General features: G+C 39.7%; 1 protein-coding gene across 1 annotated transcript in view; it reads right to left on the bottom strand.

The window, feature by feature from the left end:
* Window positions 1-21,967, bottom strand: part of DCC (DCC netrin 1 receptor) — a 375,839-nt gene that overhangs the window by 120,218 nt on the left and 233,654 nt on the right. Inside the window, exons 10-11 of the mRNA XM_069963563.1 lie at window positions 18,897-19,051; window positions 114-262 (exon numbers count right to left, since the gene is read on the bottom strand). Of these exons, the coding sequence (XP_069819664.1) occupies window positions 114-262; window positions 18,897-19,051 (304 nt within the window). The remainder of the gene's footprint in view (window positions 1-113; window positions 263-18,896; window positions 19,052-21,967) is intronic.

Here is a 21,967-nt window from a genome sequence, read left to right as displayed (position 1 = left end):
GTCCTGGCCCAATCATGGGTCTCATTGCCTGAACTATCAGGTGCCAATCAATTGGCTACAATACTGTGAAATCGGATCAAAAGGTTTTTCGGTAACTTTTTGTGATCACTCACCTGTTCTCTCCCTGAAATAGTCTCTGTACACAGTACTCTGTAGCCTTGGACAGGACCATTTGCATAGGCAGGGGGTTCCCATGAAATTAAAATCGAGGTAGGTGAAGTGGAAATCACTTGAAGGTTTTCTACAGGTCCCGGGACTTGCACTGGAAAAAGAAAATACACAAGTTTTGTTAATTTCTATTTTGAACAGTGTCACAAATCAATTATGCTATAGGGCCCCTGGTCTTTTCTTAAAGGGGTGATCCCAAGAATAAAGGGGTACTCAAGTGATATATATATATATATATATATATATATATATATATATATATATATATATTTCCTTCAAATCAACTGGTATCACAAAGTTTGTAATGTAAAAATCTCTAGTGTGCCAGGACTTATCAGCTGCTGTATGTCCTGCAGGAAGTGGTGGATTCTTTCTAGTCTGACACACTGCTCTCTGCTGCCACCTCTGTCTGTGACAGGAACTATCAAGAACAATCCCCATAAAAAAAAAGTCTCTCCTGCTTTTCATACTGGAAATAATAAACCATTTCCTGCAGAACATTTCCGGCTGATAAGTACTGAAAGACTTGAGATTTTTCAATAGAAGTAAGTTACAAATCTCTGCCTCTCCTCCTCCATAATTCAGCCCTCCACCAATCAGCTAGTCATTCCCCAATCCTGTGTATAGGGAATAAATTTAAATCTCAGAATAACCCCCTAGAAGGACCCTCACCTCTAGACCACTACAAAACCATTTCTTATTAGGAAACACCTAACACATCTATAGATTTTAATAAGAACTCTGTAATACTTCATTTGGCCTGCGGGGGCAGCGTTACAAAACTAAACCCAGATTTTCCCACATATTTCTACTGTTTCTTTTATACCTGTTTCTTTTTCTATTTGATTTAATACAAAGTAATATAAGCTGATTTTTTTTAATTTTTTTTTTTTATTGTTTATAGCTATTCTTTTCCGGGGGTTTGATAAACAACCTGTAAGATAATGCATTAGAAACATTTTTACAGTTAATTGGATTTTTGGCACATAAAGAAAAACAACACAACAATAGTAAGGCCGGGACCCGGAGTGACGCAGAATTAATCATCTCCATAGAATTTCTTTTTCTTAGTCGGTTACAGGTGAGCGTAGCGTATTCACTACCGTACAGCAAAAGAGCCTTAGAAATGGCATTAACCTCTCAGCATTACACCAGGTTCAATATATAATGAAGATTTTTCTTCTCCCTTGGTCACAGACCTCTAGGTAATTGTTTTATCGTCATGTGTGTTTTTTTTTGTTTGTTTTTTTTTTTAAATATCTGAGTCTACATGTGGCCTGGAATAGAATTACTGTTATTCAACGTAATACAGAGGGTTAGATGTGCCGTAAATTATATGCTGATATAACCTGCATGCTACAGGCGGCATAGTTTATTAATGAGTCACAGATTTGCTGGGGGGGGGGGGGTGCAGAATCTAGCAAATGGTTGACATGTTTTTACTATTTGATGAAGAAAAATGTTGTGTTTTCTGCTATTTTTGAGAGTATAACTATAAGGAAAACTGGTAAGACAACAAAAAAATAAACATATAACCAGGATATATTTTTAGATTTTATTTGAAGCATAGTTTTTAAGGGGTTATCTCACTATAGATTTGACTGTACTACTACCACTCCTTCTTCTGGCCAGGATATTCTGGCCGGAAGAAGCAGTTGTCCCCGAAACAGCTTTTACAGGTGATGTGCAAAATCAGTGAGTGCCGGAGTTTTCTTATTTGTTTTCCAAATAAAAATAACATTATAAACATCTAAACAAGAGATATTTCTAGATTTTATTTGAGGCATAGTTTTAAAGGGGTTATCTCATTATAGATTTGACTGTACTAATACCACTCCTTCTTCTGCCCAGGATATCCTGGCAGGAAGAAGCAGTGGTCCTCGAAACAGCTGTTACAGGTGACGCGCCAAATCAGTGAGTGCCGGAATTTTCTTATTTGTTGTCCATTGCTGCCGCTGATCTCCCTCTCCCCCGTTATATATATTCATGACTTGTACATACCTCCAGAGCTGGCGTCATTATCCTGTAGTGTAAAGGCGGAGCTGTGTGGTGTGGGCTGGCTGTGTCTATGCACCTGTCTAAATATGTATATGCAGCATTTATCGTATGATATGTAAGGTTCATATTTGTTCCTATACTGTTGTGTAAAAATTACTATTTTGGTCTCATCTGACCATTTGACTTTCTCTTGTCTCCTCTGGATCATCCAGATGGTCATTGATAAACTTCAAATAGGCCTAAACATGTACTGGTGTGAGCAGGGGGGTCCTTGTGTTCCCTACAGGATCTTAATCTTTGATGGCGTGCTTTATTTCTAATAGTAATATTTGAGACTTTGGTCCCAGCTCTTTTCGGGTCATTGACCAGGTTCTCCCTTGTAGTTCTGGGCTAATTCCTGACCTTTTCCAGGATGAACATTACCCTACGAGGCAACATTTTGTATAGAGTCCCAGATCAAGGAAAATTGACAGTCATTGTCAATTCTCTAATAATTGTTTGAACAGTTTTTGCCAAGATGCTTGCCTATCGTTCTGTAGCCCATCCCAGCCTAGTGCAGATCTACAATTTTATCCCTGGTGTCCTTAGACACTTCTTTGGTCTTGGCAATGGTGGAGAGGTTAGAAAAGTAATTATATTATATATTATACAGGTAACGAGGTAAAACAGGTGCAATTGATACAGATAATAAGCACAGAGTATTAGAAGCTTCCGTCTGTGACAGCCAAAATTCTTGCTGGTTGGTCATCAGATCCTTATTTCATGCAATAAAATGCAGATTAATTAATGAAAAAAACATACCATGTGATTTTCTGGAATTTTTAAATAGATTCTGTCTCTCACAGGTGAAGTGTATCTATGATAAAAAATTACACCCCTCTATTCTTTGTAGGTTGGAAAACTTTTTTCTTTACTATTTTATTATGATTTCAATACAATTTTTAAAAGATCATTGGAACACTAAAAAAGCAATTAAACTAAAACAATGGTGAGATATGTAAATCACAACCACTGTTATACAAATTATTCTTTTTTTTCTCTCCATGTACCTACCCTGTGCATGCGTCTCCGTAGCGTGGGGTCCATTTATCATGGCCAAGGAAAACCTGGGTGCTACTGTACGTGATTTATGTGGCTATTAAGATCCGTATGACTATTGTTAAAGGAAATCACATCTATCATGTGTAAACCCAACAATAACAAGAGAAACACCCTCAAACTACCAGCAGAAAATTACCAAAAATACAAAACTTGAAGAATATACCAGTGCTGGACCCCATGCCAGATGCAGAAGCTAAATTATATATATATTTATTTTTATTTATTTATGTTTATTTATTGAATGCTTTGTTAGAATTAGTATTTTTAGGGACTTATATATTATATATTAAAAATTATAATATCATTACTTTAATTCATAAAGGTTGACACTTGATATTGATATTCATGCAATTTGCCTAAGATTTGATATGTGCGCTTCAACACTTATTTCAACTATATAAGCATAACCGTGAAATATGAAAATATTTAAAAATTTTGTAAGTTCTAATATTTTTTTATTAGCGTATGTTGTGTAGGTGAATGAAACACAAAAATCAGTCGGTAATTTGTACTTTTTAGATTAAAATTATTATTTATTAAAAAAAAAAAGTGTTTTAAATTTAACTTTAAAACACTACGGGGGAGATTTATCAAACATGGGGTAAAGTAGAATTGGCTCAGCTGTCCCTAGCAACTCAGTTGTCCCTAGCAATCTCCCCTTTTTTTAAATAAAAAATATTTTAAATGTAAATTTGCAAAAGACAATTTAAAAAAAAAAATTAAAACAAGTTTAATTTTATAAAATACAAATCATCTACTCGCTGCTATTTTTTTTTTTTGGCTTATACCTCTTAATGTTCTATATAGCATAGAAGCTTAAGGCCTAAAGCCTATACTTTATACTGTCTTTATCTCTAGAGATCACTGACTACACAGACTATGTAGGACTCTTTAACTATTAATGTATAGAAATTAGGTGTGGGGGGGGGGGGGGGGGGAGAGATTTAGCCTGGAACATGAAGGATTTCACTTGTCTTGCAATAATTCAGAAAATGGAGAAGGAAACTGATCTAGTGATGACTTGTATAAAAGATTCATGGATTAGAAGGGAATCCTAAATTTCTGCAAATTAATTTACTGATTAGAATGAATGCAGGTTTTACAGTAGTCATTAATTTACCAAACCGGACGAATGTCCAAATGACATCCGAACATGGATTTATAGCTCTCCCTACTGAGGGAAGGAAAAATATGGAGATTATAGTAGTTATACTCTTATATATCAGAGCAGGATTATATTAGGTATATTCTTGTATATAGGGGCAGTATTATAGTAGTTATGTTCTTGTATACAGGAGCAGTATTATAGTAGTTATATTCTTGTATATAGGAGCAGTATTATAGTAGTTATATTCTTGTATATAGGGGCAGTATTATAGTAGTTATAACAATGTGCAGAGTAGATCTAAGTTAGCACCAACGTTCATAAGGTGTATACCCATGAGCTAGGATAGTTCCAAGTGACGATTCTAGGCAACGGAGTGCAGCATGAAGGTGCAAAAGCTGATACAGTACAGGTATATTCCAACCAAAAAGAGAAAAGAGCTTGCACTCACTACAAATCGCTGCGGGTAAAATCCGTTTATTCAGTCTCAATAGACATGTGTGGGGAGGGGAAGTAAAAGCAGGGGCGTCTGATGGCTACAGCCGTTTCACGTGGTTAACCACGCATCTTCTGGCCTGAGGATGCGTGGTTAACCACATAAAATGGCTGTAGCCATCAGACGCCCCTGCTTTCACTTCCCATCCCCACACATGTCTATTGAGACTGAATAAACGGATTTTACCCGCAACGATTTGTGGTGAGTGCAAGCTCTTTTCTCTTTTTGGTTGGATTATAGTAGTTATATTCTTGTATATAGGAGCAGTACTACAGTTGTTATATTCTTATATATAGAGGCAGTATTACAGTAGTTATATTCTTGTATATAGAGGCAGTATTATAGTAGTTATATTCTTGTATATAGGAAGCACTATTATACTAAGGAGCAGTATTATAGTAGTTATATTCTTGTATATAGAGGGCAGTATTATAGTAGTTATATTCTTGTATATAGGAGCAGTATTATAGTAGTTACATTCTTGTATATAGGAGCAGTATTATAGTAGTTATATTCTTGTATATAGAGGGCAGTATTATAGTAGCTATATCCTTGTATATAGGAGCAGTATTTTAGTAGTTATATTCTTGTATATAGGAGCAGTATTATAGTAGTTACATTCTTGTATGTAGGGGCAGTATTATAGTAGTTATATTCTTGTACATAGAGGGGCAGTATAATAGTAATATTCGTGAATGCTATTGGGAACACACCACACTCTATATAGCCATTCGTACTAATATTATGGTGTTATTCTGGTGCATGAACTAAACATGCACCGTCTTTCTTCCTACTGTATGCCAGGCCATAATGTCTCTTTGTATTTACAGAGTAATAATTCCTATTAGATGAAGCCACATTTTATACCAGTACAGTTCAATGCTGCCTTGACCCCCAAAACTTAAGTAGCTTTATTCTAATAAATCAAGTAGCTATTCGCCGGTGTGTTTTGCCATTTTCGCTTCCTGAGCTGATAACCTTTTCAGCGCGCTCTTTACAAGTCTGTCCTATTGATTTTAGCAGAAAGCGTCCCCCTGTTTTAAATGCAAACACAATTTACACAATCTCTAAAACGAAAAGCAATAGCTTTACAGTCAATTGCACATTTTTCAATATGAGCCTATAAGGCAGAGACATGGAGAATGGGGTTGACAGGAGAATCAAACACATTCGGCTCTGCTACATATGCATGTACATCAGTTTGAACTCCTCTTCTTGGTACTATATGAATTATAGTTGTATAAAGTCTCTCTCTGTATTGCCACACTGCAAAAATATATCTTGTTCTGCTAAGGTGTCTACATGGTTCCCTTCATAAGACACAGTCAGCGGAGTGTGCAGAGGAGTCTGCCGGCCGATGACCATGAGCTTCAGGATGACGGATCTTCTGGGCTGAGCTTAATGACCCTTGATTTCTTAAAGGCACCAGAAAGCTAAAATGTATCTAATCTCCATCATCAGTTTAGGTCAGGCATGTCCAAACTTTTTTCGAAGAGTGCCAAATTTGATGAAGTGAACATGTGCGAGGGCCGACCATTTTGCTTGACATTCTTTGGACCATTAAAATTAATGCAAATAAACTTTTTTTTACAAAGTTTATTGAAAACGGCATACTTTTTATACTTAAAAAATCCCGGGGCACACCACCAACCAAAATGGCACAAAATGACACTAAAACAGTACATATTATACATATAGTTAATAATATAGATTCTAAATGTATTTATACTCACTCAGTGTGAAACCTGGGCCTGTTTCGATAAACACAAAAGGGATATCCCTGTTTCTCTCCCCCATCCCCATGTTTTTCTCCCCCCTGCTTCTCTCCCGTTTCTCCCCATCCCCATGTTTCTCTCCCCCCTGCTTCTCTCCCCTGTTTCTCCCCCATGCCCATGTTTCTCTCCCCCCTGCTTCTCTCCCCTGTTTCTCCCCCATGCCCATGTTTCTCTCCCCCCTGCTTCTCCCCCATCCCCATGTTTCTCTCCCCCCTGCTTCTCCCCCATCCCCATGTTTCTCTCCCCCCTGCTTCTCCCCATCCCCATGTTTCTCTCCCCCCTGCTTCTCCCCCATCCCCATGTTTCTCTCCCCCCTGCTTCTCCCCCATCCCCATGTTTCTCTCCCCCCTGCTTCTCCCCCATCCCCATGTTTCTCTCCACCCTGCTTCTCCCCCATCCCCATGTTTCTCTCCCCCCTGCTTCTCCCCCATCCCCATGTTTCTCTCCCCCCTGCTTCTCCCCCATCCCCATGTTTCTCTCCCCCCTGCTTCTCCCCCATCCCCATGTTTCTCTCCCCCCTGCTTCTCCCCCATCCCCATGTTTCTCTCCCCCCTGCTTCTCCCCCCATCCCCATATTTCTCTCCCCCCTGCACCACGCTCCTGGTCTCCCCTGATTGGAGGAGCACGTCCGGGCCAGTAGGTGAGGGGGACGGCGCCCGCGGCACACTGGTTAGAAAAACACTGCTCTAGTGCACGGGAAAGGAAAGCCGAAATCTCGGACATTGCGAGATTTCGGCTTTCCTTTTCTGTGCACTAGAGTGGCGTGGCGCAAGGTATCTGTTGCTGCCGGATACCTGGGGGGCCAAAAAAGTTCGGGCCGGGCTTTGGACATGCCTGGTTTAGGTGACTCCAATCTATTCTTCTATTCTATGAGCCATTTCATTGTGGATATACATAAGCGTGGCTTACATTGTCAGATATTCTATTTTGTAAGCTTTCTAGTGAGGTTTTATACCAGAATTCGATAAGTGTGGATGGTATCCTGTAAAAACAGCGCCAGGCGTGTCCGCAGGTTGTGTGTGGTATTGCAGCTGAGTATAAGTAATACTAATGAAACTGAGCTGCAATACCAGACACAATCCATGTCTATATGTCTATGCTATGAGTTTGGGGTGTCAGGAGAGTCACTCTAGTTAATACGCTGAAGTGACATTGTATTACAATAATTCATATACAATGTATAGTGATGAGCGAATAGTGAGATATTCGAATATTCGATATTCGTAAGAATATCCCGCGAATATTCGATCGAATATTCGATCCCATTAAAGTCTATGGGAACAAGTATTCGATTAGTAAAAAACATCTATTTGACCATTTGGATGGTAAAATCGGAAGCTGGGGGATTTGAACGCTTATCGAATATTTGTCGAATATTTGCGGGATATTCGTACGAATATCGAATATTCGAATATCTCACTATTCAATCGAATATCTATTCGATCGAACAGTATTCGCTCATCACTAACAATGTATTCGATTATTTAATCAGAGATGAGAGAACCATATTTGCTTTGCTTCATAAAAAGGAAAACTGATCTGCGCTTGTTTCCCTCAGGCTGGCCTTTCCGTACAGAGGGAGGATACCATCTGGGGAACGCTTAAAAAATGCCTGAAAATCATGGATACAGCCATGGCGGCAGAGAGCACTGTCTCAGACTGGAAAGAATACACCATTTCCTGCAGGACATACAGCAGCTGATAAGTATTCAAACACTGGAGATTTTTTTTAAATAGGAGAAAATTAGAAATTTACACCAGTTGATATGAAGCATTTTTTTCCCTATGGAGTATCCCTTTAAGTTATTTCATTATACTAATGTTTTATCAGGCCATGTTCAAACAACATGTGAGACCGGCCGTTCCGTGGCCCGGCCAGGTCACGGAGTGGCCGGTCTCTGAAAAGATCATCCCGGCCAGTACTGCAGTACCAGTCGGATGATCTTTCCTGCCGCAAAGTTCTGATGCGGGCGCATCTGTGCGCGCCCGCCTCAGAACTCCCCCACAGCACACTATGAAGCGAGCGGCTGGAGCTGCTCGCTCCACAGTGTGCACTGACATGGTTTTCTGACTGACAGGTCAGTTGTTTGCGGCGCCACTAGGGATCCCGGCCGGAGCGTATACTATGTGTATATGCTCCGATTGGGATCCCATAGACAGAGAGCTAACATATATTTTCCTAATAATAACAGACATTGTACAACGACCGTGATTTTACGAAAATATACGTTGTGTGAACATAGCCTCACATTGTTTTATATCTACTTATTCATACCATATTACTGAACGTTATATAACATCTTGTATTATATTCAAAACGAATATACCATGTTTTTACCGTAGCCGCTTGGCGCCACCAGTCTTTTCCGGCCTGGCTCGGAGCACTGGGGGCAGTTCTGCCGTCCCCTAGTGGAACCATATCCGCCCCCTCTGTGAATCGGCTCCATTGATTCTAAGGAGCCACGTCACAGAAGGGCGGAGCTTTTGTCGCACTGGGGTACACCAGACCTGCCCCCAGTTCTCTGAGCCAGGCTGGTGCTCGGGAAAAGACTGGCGCTGAGTGCAGGGATCACCGAGATTGCTGATCGCTAAGATAAAGAAAAAGCAATGCACTTAAAGGGGTTGTCCAGCGAAAATCTTTTTCATTCAAATCAACTGGTGTAGGAAAGTTATATAGATTTGTAATTTACTTCTATTAAAAAATCTTAAGTCTTCCCATACTTATTAGCTGCTGTATGTCATGCAGGAAATATTGCTTTATTTTCAGTCTGACAGTGCTCTCTGCTGACATCTCTGGCCGAGAAAGGAACTGCCCAGAGCAGGAGAGGTTTTCTATGGGGATTCATAGAAAACTGAGACAGAGTTCCTCTCTCGGCCAGAGATGTCAGCAGAGAGCACTGACAGAGTGTCAGAGTGAAAATAAAACTTTTCCTGCAGGACATTCAGCAGCTGATATGTATGGGAAGACTTAAGACTTTTTATTAGAAGTAAATTACAAAGCTATATAACTTTCTGACACCATTTGATTTGAAAGAAAAAGATTTCCGCTGGACAACACCTTTAAATTATTTATTTAGTTATATTAATCCAGAATCATTTATTATGTCATATTATACAATATTAGCACTGCATATCGGATCCTATTACTATGCTATTTAATATATCATATTATATTTAATTATGTTAATCTGGTATTGTTGATTAGGTTATATATGTCTAGCTATATCCCTGCATAACATATTATATTACAGAACATTGGTCTCTAAACCAAGAAGCGGCATGACCATAGGAATACTGCACTCCGAGGACGCATCAGATCTTACGGAGTTATATAAATATATTTTTGTTGCCATCGAGCTCTTCCTATAAAATCTGTAATCTCATGGCAGGAGATTATTTATAATGCGTCTGATAAAGAGCAATTTACTGTCCCCTATCTGCCTACTGGATCAGGACGATACTTCTCCAATGATTGAGTCACAGTTTGTATTAAGTTTCTTTCATTTTCAGAATTTAACAGATAAGGAGTTCATTAACTTCTTGGCAGATTCCGTCTTCTCGGGAGATAAATAGGGAAAGACAAATAGATTTCCACATTAAATTATTGAGCAGAAGTTTGAGAACGACTTCAATTAAGAATGAATCTGGCATGTTATAAAGCTCCGGGAGATTAGATCTTTGTCTTCATGTTAATTGATAAATCCCATTTGATTATGTCACCCCCAACACGAAATAAAGCCGGGCGTTTCATGGCCGAATTGGTTAATTATGATTGTAGAATAAGAAATGAGGTTGGCTTCTAAACTTCGACAATAAGAGCTCTTGTTACTGTTGGATACGTTATCTTTTGATAGATCAAAGTTAGAGATCACATCTGGTCTCACTCCCGAGACCTGGTGCGATCACAAGATATAGCCGGCTGAAGTGTGTCGTACTTCACTATACGACTGGTCACTGATTCACTTCATTGACTATAGTGGAGGGTGTAAATCAGATTTAATTGACAGCTGAGAAATCACACACACTGTCCCCTAAGGGCCCTATTCCACCAGACGATTATCTTTCAGATTATCGTTAAATCGTTCAAATCTAAACGATAATCGTTCAGTTGAAATGCAGTTAACGATTAACGACCAAACAAGAAATCGTTGATCGCTTTATAAGACCTGGATCTATTTTTATCTTTGCTCTTTCACAAAACGTTTGCAAATCGTTCGCATTAAATAAGACGTTGTTCGGTAGTTCGCAGTAGATACGAACGCAATAGCGAAGAAATAGCGAAGAAAAGACGATCGCAAATACGATCATAAGTAACGATTATCGTTCCATGGAAAAAAGTGATCTTTCGCAATAGCGGTCGTTTGAGATCGTTAATCCTTAACGATTATGCGAACGATAATCGTCCGGTGGAATAGGGCCCTTATTCAATCCGAACGATTTGCGAACGAGCAACGATAAAAATAGGTCCAGGTCTTATAAAGCGATCAACGATTTCTCGTTTGGTCGTTTATCATTAACTGCATTTCAACCGAACGATTATCGTTTAGATTTGAACGATTTATATAATCTGAATAATAATCGTCCGGTGGAATAGGGCCCTTAGTCTCAGGACCCAGAACCTTTGAGATCAGTCAATATATTTAACAGTTATCAGTTATATATTTGGCAGTTAGACTTTGAGACTATGCTCCCACAACGTCTTTTCATGAGCGTTTCATGGCCGAGAATAATTTTGCTAGGAAAACATGGCAGTTTAATGCAAATTATGACTGTTATTTGCATAAAACTGCCACGTTTAGGTGCTACAATGATAGTCATCCAAAAAAAAAATGGCCGCAAACCGACCAACAAAAACATTGTGGGAACATAGCCTAAAGCTTGCCTGCCAGTACAAAAAATTATTCGAATGTCCTAGAGATAGGTTGAGAGGAGCATGTGTCTGCCGACTTGTGTCTATCCAGGTCATGTGACACATAGCCGGGAGAGAACATGCTAAGCGCAGACTTCTTCCAGGTTATGCTCGGGATCGGTGGGGGGTCTGATGAGTAGATCAAGCAAGAAGAGATAGAAAGGGGAGAGGAGAATATGTCTGTTGATTTGCGTCTGTAAGACCTGTACAGCCCAACAGACTTTGCATTGGGAGTCTCCCCAGGTCATGTAACACAGAGCCGGGAGAGGATGTGGGACTTCTTCTGGCTCGTTCTTGGCATCAGTAAGGGTCTGATTTGTAGATCAAGTGAGGAGAGAAAGCAGGGAGAGGAGCATGTGTCTGCCAACTTGTGTCTATGAAACTTGAACGACCAAATAAAGGAGGAATGCGCTAATAGCGGACTTAGGATCTTAGGATCGGAAGCGGTCTGAACTAGAGATGAGCAAACCGGGTCCGGGTTCAGGTTTGAGTCGATCCGAACCCGAACGTTCGGTATTTGATTAGCGGGGGCTGCTGAACTTGGATAAAGCTCTAATGTTGTCTGGAAAACATGGATACAGCCAATGACTATATCCATGTTTTCCACATAGCCTTAGGGCTTTATCCAACTTCAGCAGCCACTGCTAATCAAATGCCGAAAGTTCGGGTTCGGATGGACTCGAGCATGCTCCAGGTTCGCTCATCTCTAGGAAACACCTAAAGGTGCCTTCACACCTACCGTATAGCAGGAGAAAATCCGCTGCGGATCCGCAGCAGATTTAACTAAATGAATGAACACAGCATCAAATCCGCACTTACAAATCTGCAGCGGATTTGACAGTGTGTATTTAATGCTGTCAAATGCGGATTTTCTGCTGCGATAAGGTAGGTGTGAAGGCACCCTAACACATCTTTTACGTAGTGTGAACATAGCCCCAATATATCTTCTCAAAGACGCCAACATTGGAATAGTAATTCTTCAAGAATGATTTGTTGTTGTCGTCATTCCATGTGTGGTCCCGAGGTCCAATAAGCCCCTGGTGTCGTCCTTTTTGTTAAAACGATCTGCTAATCTGGAGGAGTGGTGTCAATGAGGCGGTGTCTGGAGCTTCTGTGTCCTAGGCCCGAAGCAGCAAGAAGAAAAAGGCTCTGCAGGCCTAGAGCAAAGATGCTTAAGGCCCCACCTCATTGACACTTCTCCTCTGGTAATACGGTAATGGTGGTTTGAGTGTGGGGGGGGGCAGAATACAGATTCACTTTAAGGCACAGACTGGTGTATAAAAGCTTTTACGATCTAACCAAGACCTTCTGGCTCACAGGAATGTCCAGTGACCTTTTTCCTTTGGGACTTGGCGCCTCACACCATCCTTGTGCACTATGGGAACGGACAACCTCTGGCTCTCAGTAATTAAACTGGTGACTCGTATAGTCATATGGAGAAGAATACTCCTTCATATATTATTAATACGTCCATTTATTTTTCAAGTGAATTTCCTATAATTTGAAAACCTCTCATTTTACTTTTTCCATTACTACGAGGGAATCTAATAATAATCTACTGAAATCTCTAAAGCCATTATAGCGAAACTCAGTGAGAAATCTTCTCATCTACCAGAGCTTAAAAACCATGACCTTTCGCTTAAATGATGTTGAACCTGCACAGAACTTATTTTATCCCCATTTGAGACTATAAACTATTTTTCGGATAATTTATCAGAAGATTTTGAGTTAGTAAAAGAGACTCCATTATCGAGAAGATTCCATAGACTTAGATTGTAAGACTTGGTCACGTCTTCTACCAGCTCGTTCTAGCAATCTGTGATGTCTGATCACTAAAACCCCGATCAATGACAATTTTCTTTCTTTGTCTCCACCACATGTCAAAGGTTTTTTTTTTTTAAAGTGACAGAGCCCATTTAAAGTGTCATTAGTCACAACCCATGTTATTCATGCACCAGTAATAGGATACAACAAGCATTCTCATTGTGTGCCTTCCCCACCTGACTATATCCACAGCTAATTTATTACTTGGAGATTTTTATTGAGAATGACGGCAAAAAAAAATCAAGATTTAATAAAGTTAGACAGGATTTAGCCCCTTGTCATCCTCCGGTTATGTAATGAAGGATAACGGCACATGACGTTCATTATCTACCTGCCTATGGTCATTTATTGTAGTTATCTTACAGAAACAATCCACATTCTGTTATCTATACAATGTAATGAAACTGATATGTAGATACTATGGGTGTGAGATACAGATAGAACAGTCTAATCATCACTTCATCTAATATCAGGTTATCTCAAGTGCTGTAGCTATAGGAGGTGCTGAGGTAATAGTCACACCCGGGACCTGGAGCCTTAAGGCCCTATTACACCAACAGTACTGACGACAGATTATCTGCCAAAGATTTGAAGCCAAACCCAGGAGTGCATTTAAAAAGAGGAGAAATCCAGTCTTTCCTTTATGACCTGTTCTCTGTTTATAGTCTGTTCCTGGGTTTGGCTTCAAATCTTTGGCAGATAATCTGTTGTCAGATCTGTTGGTGTAATAGGGCCTTTAGGGGATAAAAGGTTCTGCTGCTACTGTATATAAGGAAACGCCAATACTGCATTAAGTCCTGGGGGTTTCAAATTATTTTTTCATTTACTGTTCATTACTAGATACTGTATACAGGTGAACTGATGCATCTCCATGGCTGCTGGAATATAGTATAGGGATCTGGCAAAATCCATGAATGGCAAGTGTTAAGGGCTGGAAAATTGAGTGATTTAACTCTTTTATAGTAGAGAAAGGGGCCAAATAACAGTCGTTATTTCATAACGACGCCCATCATCCGTGCAATAACAGCTATTATTATAAAATAACTACCGTTATATGGCCTTTGTGGGAATGTACCTCAGATTCTCTGTTCTAAGGGCCCTTGCACACTAAGAAAATCACGCGGATAACTTGCCACATATTCAATCCCCCCCCCCCCCCCCTTCAATTGACTCACTCTCCGCCCATCCCATAGACTGCATTCTATGCTCTGGCAGAATCAGCCATTTGGGAGGACAACAAAATCTGCCTGACCATAGAAAGGAGCTTTAGGACCAGCAGATCTTGAAGTGGGAGCGTGGTAGGGTGGGGGGTGAGAGGTGGACTCCTTAACCGTGTGATTTCCTTAGTGTGCGAGGGCCCTTATGCTTTATAAATTCCATGTTTTTTTCTCTCGGAATACTGGCCTATTGGCTATGTTCACACATCGTCAAAATGACGGCCTTTTTTTTATATCAGCCAGCCGTCATTTACCGTCAATTGTGTAATATATAAAATAACAGATGTTATTTGCCCATAAATGAAATAAATCAAAACGTCCGTCATCTTCATGGCGTGTAAACATAACCATTATCCTTCTTATTTACTTTATATTACTGAATGCAAAATCTAACATGGTAGCCAAAAATTGTATGTCCCCAGTCATGTCCCATTTACGGTCACCTATATTATATTGTCCCATGATAAAATACAATCCTTTAAAAGTCAGCCAGGACAGGTTGTGCTATAGAGATAAAATAAGTAAATATTAACAACAACAAAAATTCCCACTAACCCCTACCCCCCCACCCACCACCCCTTCGCCACCACCACCACCACCACCAGCACCTACCCGCCATCCTAGTGATATTATTGTCATACAGGAGTATGGCAGAGCTGCTAACAGGAAATGTGTTAGTGCGGTGTCATCTCAACACCTGATTACTTGTCATTTAAAATGATTCCAAATTTCCTTGACTCTCCGCCATCTCCCTGTACAACCAACAGAGCGGCTGAATGGCAGAGAATCAGAGGGAAACAGCTGGAAACCACTGGCCGCAGCCATACAGCGGGAGGAATCACGAGCAGCCTCCAAATCCTGTTCCACCAAGCAGAGAGCCCCCTCCGACTGACTGATTATCCAGCTGATACATTAACAGTCCCTTTCTTCTTCATCGCTGGAGTTGAAAAGGCCCACAATGCACTGCTGCATATTCATCACACCGCCTGGTATTACCAGTAATGATGGACTTAACAGCTTTGGGTAATGTTATTGATCGCGGCATTGATCAGCCTTTTGTCACAATAAAAAATAAATAAATAACAAAATACACAAAGAATCGTCCAGAGATTAATATGGTAAGAAGGGAGATCAGACAATGGAGGCGACACTAAGGTACTGAGGAAGATGACAATGATGAAGTCCTGAAACTTCTCAACAATGGAGGAATTCATCAAGTTCAGGAGTGTGGGAGATTCTGCATAGTGTTCTGAAATATCTATCTATGTATGTATCTATCTTCTATCCAATTTATTATCTATCTATCTATCTATCTATCTATCTATCTATCTATCTATCTATCATCTATCTATCTATCTATCTATCTATCCCCCATCTATTATCTATCTATCTATCTATCTATCTATCTATCTATCTATCTATCTATCTATCTCCTATCTATCTATCTATCTATCTATCTATCTATCTATCTCTATCTATCTATCTATCTATCCCCCATCTATCTACTATCTATCTATCTATCTATCTATCTATATCTATCTATCTATCTATCTATCTATCTATCTATCTATCTATCTATCTATCTATCTATGTATCTCCTATCTATCTATCTATCTATCTATCTCCTATCTATCTATCTCCTATCTATCTATCTATCTATCTATCTATCTATCTATCTATCTCCTATCTATCTATCTATCTATCTCCTATCTATCTATCTATCTATCTCCTATCTATCTATCTATCTTCTATCTATCTATCTATCTATCTATCTATCTATCTATCTATCTATCTATCTATCCCCCATCTATTATCTATCTACTATCTATCTCCTATCTATCTATCTATCTATCTATCTATCTATCTATCTATCTATCTATCTCTCTCTATCTATCTACTATCTATCTATCTATCTATCTATCTATCTACTATCTATCTATCTATCTATCTATCTTCTATCTATCTATCTATCTATCTATCTATCTATCTATCTATCTATCTATCTATCTATCCCCTACCTATCTATCTTCTATCTATCTATCTATCTCTCTCTCTCTCTCTCTCTATCTATCTACTATCTATCTATCTATCTATCTATCTATCTATCTATCTATCTATCTATCTATCTATCTATCTATCCCCCATCTATTATCTATCTATCTACTATCTATCTATCTATCTATCTATCTATCTATCTATCTATCTCTCTCTCTCTATCTATCTACTATCTATCTATCTCTATCTATCTATCTCCTATCTATCTATCTATCTATCTATCTATCTATCTATCTATCTATCTATCTATCCCCTACCTATCTATCTCCTATCTATCTATCTATCTATCTATCTATCTATCTATCTATCTATCTATCTATCTATCTATCCCCCATCTATTATCTATCTATCTACTATCTAGGTAGAGAGGAGAAAGGAGCCGCACTTCTTCACAGGTGTAGCGGGTGCACTCCAGCATAAGGTGAAAAAAGGTGGTGGTTTATTACAAAAATGTGCATCCTGTGTTTTTGCACATTTTTGTAATAAACCACCACCTTTTTTTCACCTTATGCTGGAGTGCTTTGGATTTTCGCGTGATATCTCCTATCTATCTATCTATCTATCTATCTATCTATCTATCTATCTCCTATCTATCTATCTATCTATCTATCTATCTATCTATCTATCTCCTATCTATCTATCTATCTATCTATCTATCTTCTATCTATCTCCTATCTATCTATCTATCTATCTATCTATCTCCTATCTATCTATCTATCTATCTATCTATCTATCTATCACCTATCTATCTATTTATCTATCTATCTATCTATCTATCTATCTATCTATCTATCTATCTCCTATCTATCTATCTATCTATCTATCTCCTATCTATCTCCTATCTATCTATCTATCTATCTATCTATCTCCTATCTATCTATCTATCTATCTATCTATCTATCTATCTATCTATCTATCTATCTCTCTCACACACACATAATGGTAAATATAAATATTTCCTCTCTGACTCCATGTAAGCTCTTTTCTGTATATACAGTATATTTCCGTGTTTCTATGAATATCAGAAGGATTAGGCTGATACAAGAACGGGGGTGTATTTAGTTATTACGTTCCATCAGCTTTTAGAGATGAATCCTCTTCTCCCTAATAATCACTATTATTACACATTAGGAAAGTGACAACACGGCGGCCGCCGCCACGTGGGGCCGCAGAATTAATCTCTTGTGCGTATGAATAGGAGAGCACCACTGTAGATTATTATAATGTCTAATACTTTTATCCTCGGAGCAAACTATTCAACATTTACATAGGAAGTTTAAAAAATCCATTTTTAATTACATTTTCCTTTTGACATTTTGAAGAAGAAGTAACTAGGAAGCAAATGCTGATTCTCCAGCTCACTGTATGGGGTACGGAGAGATGAGGCACTGACTGAGTCCACCACTTATTGGTTGCATCATAGGATGGGGGGGTTAGGAAGACTAAATCTTTGGCTTGGACAAAAAAAAAAAAAAGCTTCAGTAAAAAACGTAGCCATCTCTTTAAGGGATGAAAGGGGATTTTTAGTTTAAGGATTTTTTTTTTAAGGCTGCATCCCTTAAAATGTTCAAATTAAATATGCCTATTGGAGTTTTACAGTAGATCAATGTCCGAGGGGTCCGAATAGGCCATCAATGTCTGATTGGTGAAGTGCTGACGTCCAACATCCCCAATGGTCTCCACGGTCAACTGTTCAGAGAGCTGCTTCAAATGGACCAAAAAACGATGAATAATGCTGTGTCGTTTTAGGCATTGGTTACTTTAAAGCAAAACTTTTTCAGATTCAGCCAAATTCTTAGCGTTCAGATTCGGAAACGTTCGGAAATGTTGCTGAACCCAAACTTTCGGCAAGTTTGCTCATCACTACTCATCTCCTGTCAAGTTAAATAGGAGCAGAGTTGCAGTAACTTGGCCACCACTCCACACTATGGTAGTATACCAGGAAGTGAAATGCGTTTCTACCCCATGTCTCTTGGATATATAGTATCTAGACATATCTAATGATAGGACTCTAACCACTAGGACCTCGACTGGTCAAAAGTTTTGATCAATCAAGGTCCCAGTGCTTAGAGTCCTAAAAAGTAAAAAGGTAAAAAGGGTGGGATGTATGAAAACCCTACTGAAAGTTTGGCATTTGATTGCCACTCCGGGTGTTTCGAGGGTGTTTTAGATTTTATTGTCCCAATTTTTTTTTTAAACTATTGAAAAGTACTTATAATTATGATACATATAACACTCATGTACTTACATTCGGGTTGTGTGGCCACCTTAACTGGCTGTGAGCTCTCTCCCGGTCCCCACTCATTATAAGCTACGACCCGGAAAGAGTAAGTCTCCTCTGGTTTCAAGTTGCCCACTGTTAACTGCAAGGCCACAGGCTGTGAGGTGTTTAATGCCCGCTCCCTGAATGAAAAGAACAGAAACAAGATATAGTACAAAACAGAAAAGCCAGAAAACATAGTAAACCAGGGAAATACATCATAACAATAAATAAAATAAAACAGCTTGTGGTGGGTGATACGTAAAACCTTTGGTTCTTTAAGGTGGTCATTGGGATCATGGACCTTGGCCAGTCTCCAGATCTATTGAGAAAACTCTTTGTCCTATGTCGACTTCATGTGTTTATATTTGCTATTGTTGGTGTAACCTGTTTATCTTGGTTGAAGCAGTAAAATACTCTTCAATCTCTATCAATCTTCCATCTCATTGCTGATGATAAAGACCATTTTGGCAAACAAGACAGAACTAGTTGGTTGATAGCGCACAGTAGTTGACCCGTGTAATTGTTGGTTGACTGACTTCCACTTGGCACCTATCTGTGCTTTAGTAAATAACGTTCTTCCCATGGCAATAATTAGGGCCCTGAAAACTCAAGCTTGTTTTGTGCATGCCACCCTGCCAATCCCTACTCTGTGCCACATTACTGGGTCGTGATTCCATTACTCACTGCATAGGATTTGAGACCAATGCAACTGGAGAATGCTCGAGTATGATTGTTCAGCATTTGATTACCGGTGGCTGAAGAAGTTGGATGCATGTGGAGTCTGGGAAAACATGGCCTATGGTTGTCTCCATGTTTTCCAGGCAGCCTTAGGGCTGCATCCAACTTCTTCATTCTCTGGTATTCAAATGCCAAATGATCAGACTTGAGCATGCTCGAGTTGTGCTCATCTCTGCATAGGACGTAAAGGTTTTGAATTTTAAGTTAAAGGAGAAGTCCAGTTGTTTTTAAAATCTGACAGTTGGCAGGAGCAGGGGGGGGGGGAGTTGATCAGGAGTATGAACTTACCTCTTCCCATGCCCGCAGTGAGTGTTCGGACCAGCCTTGGGACCCTGCTGGGCTCCGGGATCTCTGGCGCTGACACGTCATAACCTGGCTGATGTACTGCCTGCTCTGCCAGTCAGTGACTGGGGCGGGACGCTGCTCCAGTCACTGATTCGCTGAGAGGCCAGTGCATCAGCCGGGACAGGCCTTTTCCCCGCGAGTCATGACATCATCACAGCTCGGGGGAAAATGCTTTCCTGGTGGTCCAGCCACTCACTGTAGGCATGGGAAGAGGTAAGTTAATACTCCTGATTAAATCCCCCCCCCCTGCCCCTGACTGCAGCCAGATTTAAAAAATGGCCAGACATCTCCTTTAAATGTGTCCAGGCTGTGTGGTAAAATAAAATCAGACTGTACTTACCCCCCACTCCCTCCATTACATCCTCCATTATTTCAGTGCCCTGTTTTTACTGCACTCCACATCCTAGTTCTGAGGCGGCATATGACAATTCCATTCAGCCAATCGGTGGCTTAGGCACTGACCCCTTTGGTGAGTGACTGGCTGAGAAGCAGCAGAGACCAAGTGCTGAGGCAACAGAGACTGAAGGAGGTTGAGGCAAGGAGGTGAAGTATTATCTGTTATTATTTGGTCACGTAACATAGGTATTCTTATCTAAAAAATATTTACTGGATGAGTCTTGGTCAAGACCCCTCTGGCTGTAAGTAGATATGAGCAAACTTGCCATCTGTTTGGGTTCGTCAACCTTTATCCAATTGGTCGGCATTTGAGTCCCGGTGACTTCCAGGATTCCCTAGGGCAGCATCCAACTTCTCCAGCTGCCGGGAGTCAAATGCTGAGTATTCAGGTTTGGATAAATGTTGCCGAAACCAAATGTTTGGCAAGCTGTAAGGCAACTGGCTGCTGCACTACTGCTGCCTCTCAATATACAAGTGTTATAAATAAAATTGACATTTTCTTAATGAAGTTTTATTATATACAATTGTATAAAAGTTATAATGTAAGGGGAAAAAAAAATTGCTGGAACACCCTCTTAATGTATCCAGTATATCTACAGATTTCTCTGACAGCCCAACACTGCGTTACGCAGGTGCCATCCAGACGCAGCAGATATTAAGTATAATGGATTCACATATCGCCTAATTTTAGATGTTCTTTCCTTCTATTTATTTTTACCCTCCGCTTACAATGTAAAACATATGCGCTCGGTTATTGAAACTGTTCTCTCAAGGGTTCCTCTTGCCAACATCTACTCCAGTGATTTAATAAGAAAGGAGAAGAAATGTGTTTTTGTGAATAAGAAAAGCACCTGGGACTCTTGGAAGTACTCGGTGGTATTTTTAGACGCTATCGGTGGCGATGATGTATCTTACGTATCATTAGATGGATAAATAATGAGCGCATGACGCCGCGTTTTAGACGTAAGACTATAATCTAACATTTGTGGATTGTTTTGACTGTCTGAACACACGCGCTGATGGCGAACGTCTTACATTTACCGTCACAAGTGACAGGAACGGAGAGGAACGAATATGTCAGCTCGAATTTGAAAGATTCTCTTTCTTAATAGGAGACACAACATCCCACTTCTCTGTTCACTGGTTGTGATCCCTGTTAGAGAAAACTTGACATAACACCATCTCACTAATATGTAAAGAATTTTTTATTTTTTTTTTGCAAGGTCTTCAGGATTTTACTTTACTTTAAAGGCAATGGAGCTAAGAGACAATTTTCTAAGTAAAAAATATTCAAATTTTTTAAAATTTTTCAAAAGGTTGTTCCATCTGGACAACTACTCTTCTAAAGTAGGACCCACAGGGCCAATGCTGGCTGAGACTTTGGCAGCTTAACTTCCCCAGCAATCAGCCGTAATCGGTGAGGAAAGCTACAGGAGAAAAGTGGCATTCTAGGCCGAGGTAAGGTTGGCTGCTCTTTTTTTAATTTGCAAATTTAATTGAATTCCGGACAGTGCCAAACTCCTTCCAAGCTGCTCCTCTATGACTGTCCAAATCAGCCTTTTCTTTCCAGAATTCAG

The sequence above is a fragment of the Dendropsophus ebraccatus genome, chromosome 3, assembly GCF_027789765.1.
Source record: "Dendropsophus ebraccatus isolate aDenEbr1 chromosome 3, aDenEbr1.pat, whole genome shotgun sequence".
NCBI lineage: Eukaryota > Metazoa > Chordata > Amphibia > Anura > Hylidae > Dendropsophus > Dendropsophus ebraccatus.
Note: the sequence above shows the minus strand (reverse complement) of the source record. Positions and strands in the feature narration are given on the sequence as shown.